This window comes from Orbicella faveolata, unplaced genomic scaffold (assembly GCF_042242905.1).
Source record: "Orbicella faveolata isolate gen_17 unplaced genomic scaffold, um_ofav_v1 contig_25, whole genome shotgun sequence".
NCBI lineage: Eukaryota > Metazoa > Cnidaria > Anthozoa > Scleractinia > Merulinidae > Orbicella > Orbicella faveolata.
In genome coordinates, this window is record NW_028301553.1 from 6,040,417 (window position 1) to 6,057,477 (window position 17,061).

General features: G+C 37.5%; 1 protein-coding gene across 3 annotated transcripts; it reads right to left on the minus strand.

Annotated features, from left to right (window-relative positions):
• Nucleotides 1–1,278: 1,278 nt before the first annotated feature.
• On the minus strand, nucleotides 1,279–13,871 carry LOC110065750 (putative ATP-dependent RNA helicase ddx6). 3 transcript variants are annotated; one of them, XM_089293495.1, is made up of 10 exons: nucleotides 13,740–13,871; nucleotides 13,600–13,654; nucleotides 13,435–13,501; nucleotides 12,182–12,416; nucleotides 11,451–11,594; nucleotides 10,466–10,560; nucleotides 9,403–9,687; nucleotides 8,893–8,952; nucleotides 8,388–8,568; nucleotides 1,279–7,695 (listed from the first exon to the last, which is right to left on the minus strand). In XM_089293495.1, the coding sequence occupies exons 2-10, from the start codon at nucleotides 13,650–13,652 to the stop codon at nucleotides 7,424–7,426; spliced, it is 1,392 nt and encodes a 463-aa protein (XP_089149621.1). In that variant the 5' UTR covers nucleotides 13,653–13,654; nucleotides 13,740–13,871; the 3' UTR covers nucleotides 1,279–7,423. The 3 variants fall into 3 exon arrangements, with proteins under 3 accessions (XP_089149621.1, XP_020628575.2, XP_089149620.1); XM_020772916.2 differs by having other exon boundaries at nucleotides 9,403–9,471; nucleotides 9,565–9,687; nucleotides 13,600–13,871; XM_089293494.1 differs by having other exon boundaries at nucleotides 13,600–13,871.
• Between the last annotated feature and the right edge of the window lie 3,190 nt (nucleotides 13,872–17,061).

Here is a 17,061-nt window from a genome sequence, read left to right on the forward strand (position 1 = left end):
CACGAAACTCGGAGTAACAGCAAATCTTGCCTCTTCGTTATTACTCATATACTCAGCTCTACACTATATGTGTATTGAGCACTATTTTAATGGGATCTGCTACTTCCTCATATGGTTAAAGGATAATAGACATAATAGTCTGCATTTGGCACAAGAATATGCTCGGATATTTGTCCTTGGATACTATCTGTTCCTCAAAGCTGTGCTCTCGGAAACCTGTTCACTCCTCAGAACAGATAATGTCCACGGACAAACATCCGAGCATATTTACGTGCCAAATGGAGGCTATTGGTTATTAATTAGCCTATGTTAGGATAATGTGTAACCATAAAATTATACTGAAATAAACATTCCACAATTATAATTATTTGGTTCTCAAAACACATTAATTTTTGGCTCAAATGTTTCACTATTGGAACAAGTCGATTTTCCTAGAATTGCCATTTTCCGGACCAGTGTTTGCCACCTGGCAGACTCTGTGGCTAATTGGCATATTTATAAAGGAAAAACCTTCATGGCAGCTATTCTGAATAGGGTCTATCAACTAGCATCCCATCCAGGGGTGAGAAGAAATATTCCTAGTTGCTTCGTAACACAGGAAAACAGAGAAAGCTATAAACTGACTTTACCCTTAAGCTCAACATTCACCTTATGTTATCTCAGCAAGTGATAAAATCTCAAAAGAAATAGTAGAGCATTTAAGGAGAAAGTTATTTCTCATGTACAATATACCACTCTCGTTATCATTCTTCGTTATGGTGACAACTGGACAATGAAGTTCTATACAAATATATATATTTTGCTATTACGGACAGGCCATTGTTTTTTTGAAGGGGGGTGGGGGGCAATTTTCTGGGGCATGAATTTTCCTCCCACCTTTAGGTTGTCCATGAATTTTTTTGGTGGGCAATAGGTTGTGCAATAGTTTTTTAAAAAACGGAAAGTAAAACACAGGCCAGGATAGTAGAAAGCACTTGCTCCAGTCTTCTTCTCCCTGGCTCCCCTTGCACATTTGTTTTCAGCAGTTTTTGCTGTGCAGGAACCTGGGCCACACTAAAAAGTATTCATTGCACAGGCCTCAAAATCCACACAAAATTGATCATTTTTCAGTTCGATCAGACACTGAGGCATTCATGCAAATGATACAATTTTTATTGTAAACAAAGATTCCCCTTTGGGAGTGTTATGCTCATTGGAGGATCCACATTTTTCTCCGGCCAGTTTAATTCACCTCCCAGTAAGAAACAAGGAGACCAGACAAAAGATCGAGACCACGAGTTGTCTACACTTTCTCAGACTTTATTGACACCATAACAAAATCAGTTATTTGACAATTTAACCCACTTGATTACTTCACACCCTTAAGAAACTTTTAAAGTAAAACCTTAATCTAATATCCAAATGTAGAAAATAACTAACCCTGACTGACACTATTGCTAAGCATACGGAATAACTACAAGTACATTACTCTAAATTACTGGTTAACAGTGGGTTTGCTTAAAATTAGGACATTTGGAACTTCGTATTCCTATAACCACGGTTTTGTGATAATTTATTTTTTGGTGCCATATAAAGTCGTCATATATTTAACCTCCATGACAAGTTGTCAATACACAATGAATCAAAAACTCCTCAAAACTCAAGTCCACAAGTCCTCAAAAACTTGCATGGGGTTAAACTACTTTGAAATGTTTGGTTTCTCTATAATCCATGTTGACAATTAAGCATGAAACCAAATGAGTGTATCTTTTTTAAACTTTTCCTACAAACTAATCTCTCACCCAGATCAAGTATTAGCAACATCCATAATGCTCACCAAAGAACGATTGTCTGGTTTTTCTCATTTACAAAGAACAGTTAAGAAACCGTTCTTCCAGCATTTGCTTCAGAAGTGATTTGGGTGAAAGATTACTTGACATTCTTATCTTGTAAATCATTGCTCATTGAACAGTGTGACAAACTAATATTGGTGAAATAATGTTGAACTGGAAAATATATGGGCAGCCTCATCACTAGACACAAAACAAAAGCAATAATTTCACAGATCAACATTGTTCCTGCCTGATACTAATGCTTTGCCCAAAGAGAAGTCACACTGTTCTGCGAGCACTAAACTGAAAAATACTATCCCAGCTGAAGGGTCACTAAGCTGAAACAACAATAAAACCAATGAACACATAAACAAACACAGACTGAAGTAATTTCAATATTACTGAAAAAGAATAAGACACTTTTAAGCACAAATTATGTGCAAAATATGAAACACATGCAAGACCACTTGATTAACCTTTGCAAAATAATCTGTGAATTAGTAACATACATGTCTCACTTGTGAGATGCTGAAGATCTTTTCAAGAAATAAAGTTTTTCCTCAAAAATATTCAAGCACAACACCAGCCCTTTTGAGGATAAAGCTTAGCCAACAAGACTTTAGGACAAAGGTCATAACGACAAATACATCACTTGCAATAGGTCTACAAGTGCCTAACAGACTAAACTATGTAACACGTTACTTTAAACACATTTGAATTGAAATACATTAGGTGCTGACTACATGATCACTTCAGTAAGGCAGATTTCCAACAAAGCTAGATCGAAAGAGTTGTTGACAAAAATTAATAACCCATCAGTAAAAGCTGCAGCTTGGAAATGCACCCTACAAAAATGTTGTGTGAGCTAGCACCTTAGAGCACAAACACTGTTCTCCTTACGCTCTCGGTGAGTAACACCTACAAGCACGCCTGATGACAAAATAATCCATGTAAAATGGAACTACAATTCTAACATTCTAGTACAATGCAGATGTTATTTGCATTAACTTGATGATATAAGTACTACTGTCAGAACAAAATAAATTCATTTCTTAGATGTAGATGAAATGAAACAGATTACACTATGCTTATTGATTACAGGGATGCAAGAAACTGCATTTAGTTCTACTTGCTCACATAGGAGAGAGGATACAACAAAACAGACCTTCAAGCTCAAACAGTAAACTAACTCTTGTACAAACCCATGCTAGAATGGTGTATTTGTGTAATACAGTGACACGTGAATAACAACACAAATACACACAACGATTGTCACAAACAATTCTAAGTTTCGTGTTTGGAGCTTCAAGGTCTTAGTCTGTTATGCAGAATGCATCAAATGCAAGTGCCTCCCCTCCAGAATAATCTGTTTGGACTTTTTAAGAAGTCCTGTGTGCTGATGATTAAGGTCTTGTCAGAAATTACTGACAAGCTTCGTCTACTTACTATAACCTCAGTCACACTCGATCATTGGTAATCCTGACTCTAGACCTACTTAAATGTCAGGGTTATCTTTTTTCCAGAAATACAAAAAACTACAAAGGTAGCTAAAAATACAGAGTATTAATGCTTATTTCTGTGTATGTTGATTGTTCAAATGCTGCTTGTATGGTCATTTGTTAGAATAAGGAAATTTCAGCCAATTTTTCTTTCCTAAACTTACACCTTACCAGATGGCCTCAAATAAACTTGATGACAAGGAAAACAGCAATACAATAGATGACACAGTGTATGACTTGAGTATTCATATAATTATCATGATTTGTATTTCTGGAAAACCAGTCTAATTTCACAAAGACAAGCCTATTGTACAGTTTTTAACTTCCTCCTTTCTTCTTCGCTCCAGTCCTTATACCAGTTGCTTCCACCCCAACTGACCGTAAAATTACACTGCTTTCTTTTTCAAGAAATGCAATCAAAAGCATTGAGCTTGATGAATTGCGAGCTAGTCTTTATCAAACTCCAAACTAAACTTCATTGACCTATCAACTTCCATTGGCTTCTCTTCTTTAAGCATAATTGAATGGGAAGATACTAACACTCCAGCCTGCATGCTCACAATCCCTATGAGGCTACTGTTTACACCAAATTTCAGTTCAAAGTAAAAGCTATACAATAGACCTGTTTCCTTGTTCTTATCTACTACGCTTTGTCCTTGACTGTGTAAAATCTCATTTTACATACAGCCAAGTTGTCAATATAAAAATAAAGTTTGCTCTTTGTGGCTTTCTTCATAACTTTATTTTATAGATGTTGTTTTGTGTGGAGAACAGGTCTGTCTGAGGGAACAACCAACAGCCAATGCCATCAGTTTACTTTTGAACAACTCAGTGACAGATGGTGTCAACTCCACACAAAAACATTGAGAACAGTCTTTAAGGATTTTAATTTCAGCCTTCAACTACCTACACCGAATACAAGAGATTACAGTCTTAAGTGTATAATAACAAAATTTAACTCTGCAAATTTAGATGGGTCTGGACCAAAGGTCCTTAAAATAGAACACTTGACAAGCCTTTTGCAAAAAAAAAAAAAAAAAATGTTTTGAGAATATTCCTATGTTTCACATTGTTTCACACATACTTATTTCCGGTCAGTGTCGCACCCACACTATGCATCAATCACACAGTCTCATGACAATTTTTCTGCTGTGAGATTGACCACTCACTTCAGAGTGATTATTGTGGCCAAGACGGCAGTTTGAAATCTGCTCTAATTTTCAGGGTAACGAAATCACAAAAGCGACAGGCTGAAAAGAAATCCTTTGTTCTCAAAGAAGTAATTTTTTATAGAAAATACAAACCACAAAAAACAAAACTTACAAACTTGTAGGGAAGAAAAAAAGAGACAACACGACAAAAAAAATGGTACTGAGCATGGATTGCTTGTAGAATATAAACTTTGAACCCAGTTAACACACACTTTATGAGAGGTCATCTTTGACAACTCCCCTGAAGAAATTCAAGCCTACCACTATTTCCAGGTTTACTAAACCCCACTTTACACAACTTAAAATTGTTACAAGTTCTGTTTTATGTGGTTTGATCCAACTTTTCTCACCACTGTTTTTACAGTGTAACTCTCCCTAACAAGTACCTTACTTGTCATCACCACCCTCTATCGTTTCGAAAATAAATCCTGCAACTCAATTATAATTTGTATTATATACATATGTACAGGTTTATAACAAATAAATAATCACTAGCAATACATGAAGGATAATGTGGTAAGAAGCTCCTAACAACTTCACGCTACTAACAGTAAACTCTCCTTGAACTTTCAAATCCTGATGTCAATTTAAATTCTCCACACAGGTCTCCTAATGATTCTTGTAGAGCTATTTTGGAGAATCAGCTGAGAGATCACTTATGTACTCTGATGACCTGTAAATCTGGCTCTAATTTGACATACCCCACAGCCCTGTTGCCTACTCATTTTGTATCCTATGTACTATGGCCTTGCCTTCCTTATATATGGGCCTAAAAATACTTAAGGGAAATAATCAGGCCTAAAAAGCAGATATGGAGGGCAAAAACAAAGGTCTTAGTCATTTTGCTCATGCAAAGCCTTACTGCTCAATAATGTAGTGCTGTATTGCAAAAGATTGCCACCATTAAAAAATGAGTGCTTGTAAAAATAAGCTTAGAGTGACATCAGATGTGCAAAACAACCCCTAATGTAGCAATACTGCTTTCTTTCTTCAAACATTCCGGAGTATATTTGTAACCAAGCCTAAAACATACTTTTACATGCACTGACTTGGCCGACAATTAAATGTAATTCTTGCAGACAACAAATTGTGTCAGGTAAGTGGTACTTTCAACAAAATCTTCACTATACTCACTGCATCCATGCACTCCAGCATCAAGGCAATTATTACTACTTTGCATTTAAGACACTTGATTGTCTTAACTCTGGCTTAAAAACCAGACTTCTTACCTAAGAAGCCACAGCACATTACCAGAGGAACAACATTACAGACACTTTCACAACAACCTGTTCTCTGCCATCCAGTCATCCCACACGCTTGGAGCTCCTTTACATTAGACAAGATTTTGATTTACAGATTACACAACAACATGACTAGCCACTCACTGTCATCCTCTTCAACAACAATAAACAATGTACAAACTGGAGACTCGGAAAACAAAAACATGACAAGCATTCAAGCAAGACTTTTCTGCAACATAATTCCTTGAACTAGTGGTAATTTTAGAACGTATTGTCAACAATAAATTTCCTCATAAATTTTGGCATGGAAGCTGTGGTTACACATTACACACAAATCAACTGATTATCACTGGATGTTCATGTTTTTTAGCACTACCACGGATATATCACTTTGAAGAGAAATCACAGAATTCTTTTCATCCTCCTGTGGTTGTTCAATTCCTGCTGTCAAATGAGCAACTCATTGAAATAACGATTGCATATTGCTGAGGATGATTCTAAAAAATCTTGACTTTTATAATCTATGGAGTGTTTACTTTTAACATCACATTCTTAATGTGATTTGCAGTGTCTCACACTCATCCAAGGAAGTTGACAAGCCGATATAAGATGACAGTGAATGAGCTTGACCTATACACTGCACAGCACTTTACAAAGTACGCCACATGAGTACACATACTATTTGTCTCTCTGAATATCAGAAAGGCATAAATACTAATATCTTTGGTAAATGAACTTACAGAACAACTTGCTCCATCTGAGCTTCTTGCTTGTTCTAACTCTGGTAGGAAAACTAAAACTAACAAGGCATTACACGAAATGTATGCATGGCTAGCTAACGTCATTGTGGCCAAGGCGAAAATAGACGTTGCAAATACACAACGATCTTTAAAATGCCTTTTTTCAACTGGTAGGTTCCTCAATCATTTACAATGAGAACCACATCAAGTTTATGGTTTCTTCACTGAATAAAACTTGTCTAGCATACAGGCCTGAAAACACCTAGCACAGTCATCAAATACCACTGAAAGGAAGCAAGTCCTTAACAACAAATGAAATGATTTCCTTTATACTCACTCAATATTTGCAGTCTGGCTAACAAGTGCTGTTTTTTGACAAGTGTTCATAGCAACATACCAAGCGTTTCAAATCCCTATTACAATGATGCTCAAAATATAGTGCAGGCAACTGTGCATACTAAAAAACCTTTTTATGACACATGCTTTGGCCTTCTTCACTAACTATGAATCCATCAAATTTTTTTAATTTATGCCAAATAGTTTCAAGCTTTTATAAAGAGTATGAGGAAAATACTCCATACAAAAACAAGTTATCTGAAACAAGGTTTGGTGCTCAGTAGCAGGAATATCCCTTGTAACAACTACAATTACTTCAACAATAAAAGGAATCCTTGTTTGAGCTTTTACAGAAACTTTGTCCCAAACCGCTTGTAAAAAAAACCATTTCCTCTACTACTTGGCACAATCTTGATTGCTTGGGCTTTAAAACTTACAATAATTAATTTTATGTAACACTAAAATGTATCTTTAATCAATCTTGGACTATCTCTTGCTTCCAATTAATTATTGTAAATTTCTCTGGCCAGTTCTTGTCTTGTTAGTGTAAACATGTTTAGAGTTTTCCTACCAGAATTTGTCTACTTAGTCATCGTCGTCTGGTTGTTGCTGAAACTCTGCCACATAGAGTTTTTTGTCTACAACCACTGGGAAAGGTTTAATCTCTGTACCCAGCTCCTGTTCAATCTTGTACAACTCAAACCTGTCATCACGAGTGAGAAGATTTATAGCAAGACCAAGATGTCCAAAGCGACCTGAACGACCAATGCGATGCAAATAAGTCTCCGAATTTTTGGGAAAGTCAAAGTTGATCACAACATTGACTGACTGAATGTCAATTCCACGAGTGAATAAATCTAAAAAAGAAAAAATCAGTGACCAGAATGAGCTGTAGCTATAGATAACGAAAATAACATGCACCTACACTTCAATCTTAAAATTATTTAGTAACCGCACACGTTAAAAAGCAAATTCCTTGTCAATGAATAGACGTGGTATATTCACCAAGGATTGTAGAAGCTTTCGTTATTTCAAAACGATCTTAGCTTACAACTATCAGCAGTAAAAGAAGCTACAATTTTAGTGAGATTTAGATAAAGTAAACATACCCAATTCAACAAAACTGAGTCTGTTAAGAAAACTTTTGCAAGTGATGTCATTCCTTGACGTACAATAAGCCTTGAAATAGAATACATACAAGAGCAGAAAAGGCAAAATATTTGTATCACATACAGATATTTTTTTGTCAAAATGGAGAAAATCTGTGATTAAAGGAAAAGGTCTATGAAAAGAAATGAGGAGGTCACCACCCATTTAACACAGTAAACTGCAAGTGAATTTGATGCAACAGGTACCAAGCCCTGTATTTGCTTATATTTCTTCCTTAGTGTGCATGTTTGATGTGGCGTGACATTCTGACATGAATTATGTGTGCAGTAAGAATGTGCAGAAACAGTGGGAATGGATGTCCTCAAGTTCAAACAGTAGTAACCACACACAGTTACTCTCTATTAAACTGCTGTTATTTACAGGGAATAAGCAGTATTACCTGAAGAGACCAGAGTCCTTGTCTCTCCTCGCCTGAAATCATGAAACACCCTGTTTCGGTGACTCTGGTCCATCCTTGCATGAATGAAGAAACAGGAATAACCCAGCTCTGTAATCTTTTTGGCCAACAATTCAACACGTTGGACTGAGTTGCAAAATATTATTGACTGAGTCACTTGAAGCTGCAAATAAATAAAAAAGACCTCATTAAAGATTTTTACAGCTTATTTGAACATGTCATTGCCTTTAGCACATAACCAAGGGGGTTGAACAAAGAAAATGGGAGAACTTTACATCTGTTTTTTATACTTGCACTCCACACTGTGATCATTCAGGCTGCCATAACCAAAGACAATTTTTTTTTAACCAAACTTGGGAAAAAGAGTAAAGTGGTACCTCTTTAAAAATCTTACAGGTCATGCTCTGCTTAGAAGAAAAGTATCAGAACACTTCAACCGGCTTTCTTTCTGAATCTACATTTACCGCTACATGGATTATAACTATACCTTGGAGAATAATGTATTCAGACAGTGCACTTTCTGTCTCTCCTCAAGGAATACATAATACTGAAAAGTAAATTACATGAGACATATTAATCTGTCAATCTGTATACGTTTATTAGTCACATAATGTCAATAACTAGGTAAATTATTATTAGCTCCAAATTTTTATTTAAACTAGATTAGATCTTACATTGTAAATTTTTCAATTCTTATTTTGTAATTATTCTTTCGTTTATTTACACACGACCCCACAAGCTGCAAGCTTAATTACTTATTGTGTTTAAATAAAAGTTACCTACTTACTTACTTACTTACTTTCTCACTTATTAATCCACACAAAGGGATTTCTGTACTGTGTGCACTCTCCTGTATAATTCTGAATTTATTTCCATTATAGAATGCAAAGGAGAAGCACAGTTTTCAACTGGCCAAAGGACAGAAGGAGAGATACATGTTTACTGCTCATTTGGTTTGGGGAATGGCTAAAAAAAGACTGCTATTGATACTGCTTACCTGAGTGATTCCCTTCAAGGTCAGCTCCTCCATGAGGTTAATTTCATAAGCTTTTTCCAAATGTTTGTCCTGCAAAATTGAACCACAAATACTACAATTAAACATTCTCTCAAGGTGATGTATTACATCAACACTCCCAAACAAACTAACGCTGTGGCTGACCTTGAATTCCTTTACTGATATGGGAAACGTAGCAGAATAAAGAAGAATTTGTCTGCTAGGAGGGAGGAAACTTATTATGTCTTCTAACATTCCCTTGAAGTCCATGGATAACAGCTTATCAGCCTAGAAACAGACAAGACGACTTCAGTAACACATCATGAACATCCTACATGTATTTGTTTTCAATAAATAGTTGACAACAAATTAAATAAGCAAATTAAATTATAAAACATACATTTTGGCAAGTTAACCTCTTGAATGCTTATATATGATGTGCTCAGTTTCTTATGATTTTGGCCCCTCGGTCAGGTGCCTATACGACATACCAAGTATGTCAGCACAACGGAAACGACTTTTCTTGACACATGAGATTCGTAGAGGGTTTTTTGAGAGAGTGCTACATGTAATTTCCCATTACTGTGATGTGATATGGATATCAAATTATATCAACCTTGGCAAAATTAACTGTATTGAAGAAAATGTGTACATGTCTAAAGTTTAAGTGAAAAAGCTTATGGCATTTGAAGTTTTTACTAGACACCTATTTTTAGTGAAAATGGTGTGGCACACAGCATGCACAATGGTCTGGCACTTTAGGACCTAACATAATTTGTACAGAAGTGTAAATACATACAATAGAATTGAACAAAAAAACAACAAAATAAATTAAAAGATGTTAAGGTAATGAATTTATAACTTAAATTGCATTAGGTGAAAATAATTCCTCCTATGAAGCACTGCACATATTTTTCCATATTTAGTTGCTCTCCATTCTGTATCTATCAACAGTTTTCGATAATAAGTGTCCATTTTTCAGGGTAGTTCACATCTACAACTCAACTGTACTGCAAATTGTCTTCTTTTGTCTAATTTTCATATATAGAACAGTATGAGCACTAACCTCATCCATGACAAGCATTTGACAATGGTCCATTTTAGCCACTCCTTTTCTCATTAAATCTAGTATACGACCAGGGGTGGCAATAATTATGTGAACTGTGGAGAAATTACAATTTAGAAAGCTTAATATCCATGCTATTTATACCCTCAGTCAGCTGGCACCTTTCTGTATGAACAACAAACGATTTAATTATTCATCTCAAACTAGGTGATGACACAGGAGTGATTTTGCTCAATGGGACAAGCTTAAAACAAGTGTGCAAGACAAATTGTTTTGTGTAAATCAAATCTAAAACTTTGCTCCTAAGTTGTAGGTTGTAGCCGAACACTTTTCAGAAGCATGTTAAATACACAGTTGTATCATCTCAATTGACCCCTACATGAATTTGAGAAATCTTGGGGTTGCTGGTTGTTCAGTTCTGAACCTTCCCAAGTTCATGTCTCGTATTTACCTTTCTGGCTGTCATTGTGTGTACACACATTTTGCTCACAGGGTTTTTGAAAAAGAGTCAGAGTAGGTGGCAAAAGTTTAGGAGTAGGCAAAGAAAGGACCCTTTGCACCAAAGGCACGACTTTCTAAGGGCCTGCTTCCCCGGAAAATTCATAAATTTGGACCTCTTAAATGCACTTCATGCATTCTTGAGCAAGAATTAGTTTACTTTAACAGAACCATCATTCTCTTTCTATTTACAAAGAGCAATGAAACACAAATCACTACTAAAATTACTCACTTTCACAGTTTCTTTTGTTTCATGAATAAATCTTGGCCTTTCAGAGGCTCAGGTTCTGTGACTAAATGTTTCTCATTCTTTTCAATAAGTTCGAGGTAAGTTCTCAATCATCTACAGCAGGTGGCAAAATCATATCAAGTAGCCAGTGAGTTTGATCAGCTGCCAGCCCTTATTGAAAACCCACACTCATAAGGAGATACAAGATCATTTGCCCTTTGAATGCACATATATTACCAGTATGTAATTTTTGATTACCATCACTATAAAGTCTCATAATGTCATCTTTGAGACTTGTTCCTCCTGTAGTAACCATAACTTGTACTTCAAGGTGTTTACCGAGTTCTTTACATATTTGTGACGTTTGAAGAGCCAGTTCACGTGTAGGCACCAACACAAGGCCTGAAAAAAGACAAGAGAATTCAAGACTAAATTGAACAATAATTATTATACTTATAACTAGATGAAAAGAAAAGTTGTAGCTACACTGTATCTCAAAAGCTGCAATACAACTATGAAATGCAGTAGAAAGGCATTTGGTACTATCTTAGAGGCAGCAATCTTGCACTGCTTTCAAAAGATAAATGTACATTGCACATTATTATCCAATACTGTATCCAGAAGTGGCAAATAGGAAATTGAATTTAAAATTAAATCCTAAATATTTTGCAAAATACTGAAAACTAGGAAGCACCTTTAGAAAACTCTGCAAGAAAGCTTTGACTTTAGTCTCAAAAACCAGGGAAAAAAACACATAATTTCTAGTTTGGAATACCTTTTGAACCCCTAACAATATCAACAGTTTTATAGTTTCAATCCCAGGTCTTGGAAGCTGTAGTATGGCATGCAATACATGAAATACTGTACCAAACACCAACTAATTGAAAATCTGGCTACATTGTTTTGGCACTAGCCATTTGGCTTGTATGATAAAAGTCAGTCTCAGCCCTGGACACCACTTGCTATGCTTCAACGTATTATCTGCCTACCTTGAATATGTGGTTTTTCTCTGTCACACTTTTCCAAAAGGGGAATCAGATAGGCAGCAGTTTTGCCAGTACCATTCTTTGCTCTGGCTAATATGTGTTTTCCTGCTAGAGCCATAGGAATGCTCTCTTCTTGTATGGGTGAGGGCTTTTCGTAACCTTTTTCAAAAATTCCCATGAGTAATTCCCTTTTGAGAAGGTAGTCTTCAAATTCATTTCCTTTTGTAGCTGTGACGTCCTGTTTGAGAAAGAACACTGGAGGTTAAAAATGACCCTGAACCTTTTTTCAACCAAATAGAAAACCCCAAACAAGACAGAACTTTCAGGAGTGGCTTAAGTGTAAAAGATGTTGAACTCTTGGATTACATTGCAGATACCCCTGTTATAGTGGCCTGGTGGTGAGAAGGTTACAATGTAATTCTAGAATGAGGAGAGTGGGTTAAAGCTCTCAGTGCCTACCTCTGTAATGCCAACTGGTAAATGGGGAGACACAATTTTGTGCTACAGAAACTGGATTTAATCACTGAAACTGAAGTGTCATCAAACCTACATCAAGTGAAAGCTTGTAACACTCACTAGCAAAAGAAAATGCTAATATTTTTTTATTGCAGATGTTGACTGACTTTCCCTAACCTGCTTTGAAAGCTTTGCCTCACCCACTATGAAATAAAACGTTACACGAACAGACATTTTTAAATGCAAGCGAGGGAGCCAACAAAACAAGGTTGTTTTCTAATATCGACAACGTTTTCGTTTTCCGCTTATAAACTATAGACAAGGGAAGAAAGAGAAACAATATGGCCTTTTCGAATGCATCTACACTATAATAAACCAGAAATAGGTAACATGGAGAAAAAATTCCCTCGAACAGACGAAAACAAGCTGGTATTTCGTGACATGTCAAATTACAGGTTGGCAAATTCACAAACATTAGCGAATTGCGAGTGCATAGGGGTCATCCAGCAGACGAAAAAGAACTTCCGTGTCGATAGGTGCCAATTGGAGCGCTTCTTCGCCTTCCCAAGTTCACAAAGTACAATACTTTATTGTTTAGTGGCTATGACCACATACACAGCCATAATTGCTATTTGGTCACAATGACTTCCTTCTTCCAAATGTAAGAAGACGAAAGACGAAAAATACAACGTGTGGTCTACTTGATTTTAAGGGGTTAAAATGAAGTCTTCCAGAAGTGCAACCCAGTAGAAACAAACAAACGACAACAAGGCAAGCTTTAAGTGTAAGCAAGTACGTACGGTAGTTCTTATGCGTTTGTCCTTCGCAGGAGCCTTCAGTTTAGCCTTCCATGAATCAGGACTTTCCCTGACAAAACAATTTAAATACAAAAGGAATTAAATACACCTTGGCGGAGGCTATTGAACTAGTTTAACGATTGGTCGTTAGCTATTTTGTCAACTTACTTGCTCGCATTTCGCAAAGCGGATGGTACTGCTTCCGTTTTCGTTGCTGCCATTGCTGACGATACGACAAGTTAAAATTATGACTTTTTTCAGCCAGTATTTGCAAAAAGAGCCGGCTCTGAATGTTAACGAATCTATACCTTATAACTTTGTGTATGTGATATTGGAAAACTTGAAACCACGAGTGAGATGGATGAAGATTATTTTCACAAAATCGCACAACCGCAATTCTTCGGCTCCTTTCGCTTTCAAAATTATTGCATACATACGTGACTGCCTCGTACCAGTCCCCTGATTAAGTAGGTAGGTGTGGCAAACAGCCCACACCCCACGGGACGCAACCCTGGGTCTCGTCCCTTCGAATTCTCTTCTTGGCTAGCTGTTTTTGTGAGAAAGACACACTTCAAGTAGTCCATCTGAAAGCGATTACAGGCCAGAAACCGAAACAAGTCAAACACTACGGAGCCATCGCTGACGATTTCTTCTCCAACATTATTGTCGAGAAGACCCGTCCTAGTTCGTCCACCCCGTTCAATGTTTTGTACAGCCACTTCGTTACTACGGCCACTCAGGGGCCACTTTAATTTATTCTGGCTCCAACAAATGCTCAATCAGTCATCTTTTGTGACCTGTTGGTAACCCGGGAATAACGGGGTTCCTGTAATTACCGTATTTTTCACCATTAACACAGGGATGGTGGAGGGTATTTTGAATTGGGGGGGGGGGGGTGGGGGGGGGAGGGTCTTACAACGGAGCGCGCGAGGGCCTAACTTGTAGGAAGTCTGGAGATATTTGTAAAATTGTTATTTTATGAACTTTTTGGCTTGAAATTGGGGCGGCGCCCCTCAGCTTCGCCGTCCCTGTAACACCAGTTCATTGTGGCTGTTTGTAAGGTTTCTTGAACTGTCTCGTGTCTCGATTATTTCTGTTCGTCAGGAAATTTGCAGTTTATTCCACCCAGCCAGTAAGACAAATGAACCCAAGCACATCGCTATAGTTTACCGCCTCCTGAGCGAAGTGTAATCCCTCAAGAATCAGCTATTCATCTATACTGGGCTTCAGAGGAATTTCGTAACTCTTGTTCTGCAGAGTCTTTCACCATTTTGGACTCTGCCGCCACAAAGTTTCAAGTAAGGCCTCGTCCACATCACGCCGCAGGAATTTGGAAACGCATCTTTATTTCTACGGTTAGGCCTACCGTCCACACTAATCCCTCACGAAAACGGAGCTTTTCGAAAACGCTCTTCAAACCGGAGGAATTTGAAAACGCCTGCTTTTCGTTTTCATTTGGACAGAAAACATTATAAAAACGGAGCTTTTTTAAAACGATGACCTCACAACAATCATGTGATTTGCCTGCCCGAGTGTTTTTCAAACACAAATGAAAAATGACCGGTGATTGTTGCATTTTTAAATTCCTCCGGTGTAGTGTGGACAGAAAACATTTGATGCGTTTTCAGAGTGAAACCTCCGTTTTCATATTCCTCCGGTGTAGTGTGGACAGAAAAAAATTTGACGCGTTTTCAGAATGAAACCTCCGTTTTCAAATTCCTCTGGTGTAGTGTGGATGGGGTCTAAAAATTAAGGAAGCTATGTGTTTCAAATCAGCAAATTCATCATGTTATTTGATCTCTTTCATTTTAATTTTTCAGCACGTTTTTTCTGCATTTGCCATTTTGTTCTTTTGTTTTCAATTGTACGAATCTTATTCGTGTTATATTCTAGCGAGAAATTATAATCTCTTGATTATAGGTAAAACCCGGCCATTGTACAAAACTTGCATATCAACTTGTATATTCAAATTCACTCCAGTTGTAAGTGACGATGACAGATGTTACAGTCAAGACATGTTTTTAAAACTGAAAAGCGTTGTTATTTTTTCAAAATCTATTAGTAGCATGCTGCTTACAAGGTTAGGTGAAGTCTGCATACGTGCCAAGTGGTCCATCAGGCCGGAGCTTATCCCGGTTTCTGTAGCATGAAGCGACAAGGAGTATTTCTTCTCCCACCTGGATGGGATGCTAGTCCATCGCAGAGTTACCCCCAAGCATTAAATTCGCTGGTACCCATTTATACACCTGGCCGGAGAGAGGCACTGTGAGAGTAAAGTGTCTTGCCCAAGAACACAACGCAATGTCTTCGGCCAGGGCTCGAATCCGGACCGCTCGATCCGGAGACGTGCGCACTAACCATGAGGCCACACCGCGTAACAAGGCCCCTAACAAGAACGTTTGTTAAAGTCATGAGAATTGCTTACAAAAGTTTTTCAACAATCTTGGGAGGGTCTGAAAATAGTCATTCCTGTGAGGCGGATTATGCTATGCTCATGTGTGACAGCACAGGTGACTTGACAACTTATATTTAGATGCATTATGTTCCCCAGTCACCACTCTCGTTGCGCCAGCCGTTGTGCACGTGAGTAAACATTGCGTCACAAACCCGCATATAAGAACCTAGTGATTTAAGAACCTACAGGTTGAAATTTGGCATTTCCTGACCCAAAAATGTAAGAACCTGTTCAGCCTAGCAAAGAAAAAATAGGTTCTTATACAAAAATATCACTCCAATTTTGCTAGTCGAAATTCTGAATTTAAATTGTGCGAGAAACTTCTGACAAAAAGTTATTGTGTGTATGCTTCCTTTGATTTACATTATTTTGGGTTTTGTTTTTTCTAGGTAGAAATATGTTTTTCGTAAAGCTACAGTGCAGTGTAGACGATTGAAAATCAAAATATCTTATAAAATAAATAAGAAGCTAATCAGCCTGAATTGTGAAAAACTACCCTGAAATATAAGTACCTGTTCAGCTTGACGTCGAAAATTCTAGGTTCTTATATATGTGGGTTTTTACTGCACTTGCAGACCTCCTTGGGATTTACGAAGCCGGGAGCGGACCTAAAAATAACTTAAGACTAGATTACCTCAGGAGTAACTCTCTTACTTCATCCGCGTCGGCATTGATCCATGATCCTCATCAACAATGACCTCTCTTCATTTTCCTGGAGCAACAAGGTAATTTTTTTTCTACCCAATAATTCCTCTTCCTTTTTGTATTCCTGGTAACACTGCAAGCTATCATGTGGCATCCGCTGGCTTTTATCACAGGGACGTCATTCGGCAAACCCATACTCAGCATTGAACTTTGCAAAGACGAAGACATGGCATTTGGCAAAGTCCACCATTTTGTTATGTCGACGAGGCCATGTTAAGACTACGCGAAGCCCCACGTTTTCTCTCGAGCGTGACACGGAAAGCGCGTTTCCTTCAGGCGGCTTCAATCTTTCACGTCACGCTCGGTGACTGCGAAAAAAAAAATGGAGGCTGCTTGGACAGTTCAGCACGTTTGAAAGTGGGACTTGATAGCTTTACACATGTAAAGTTAGATGTTGAAAGCTAAAGTTAGCTGTCAAGGTGGATTCGAGTAATAAAGTCCGATTTTGACTGCTAAAAAGTTGGATGTCG

Coding starts and splice junctions, on each gene's coding strand:
- LOC110065750 (XM_089293495.1), bottom strand. CDS start 13,652: ATGGCAGCAACGAAAACGGAAGCAGTACCATCCGCTTTGCGAAATGCG. Junction 12,417..13,434: donor ACAAACGCATAAGAACTACC/GTACGTACTTGC, acceptor TTTCTCAAACAG/GACGTCACAGCTACAAAAGG. Junction 9,688..10,465: donor AAATGCTTGTCATGGATGAG/GTTAGTGCTCAT, acceptor GTCTGTTTCTAG/GCTGATAAGCTGTTATCCAT.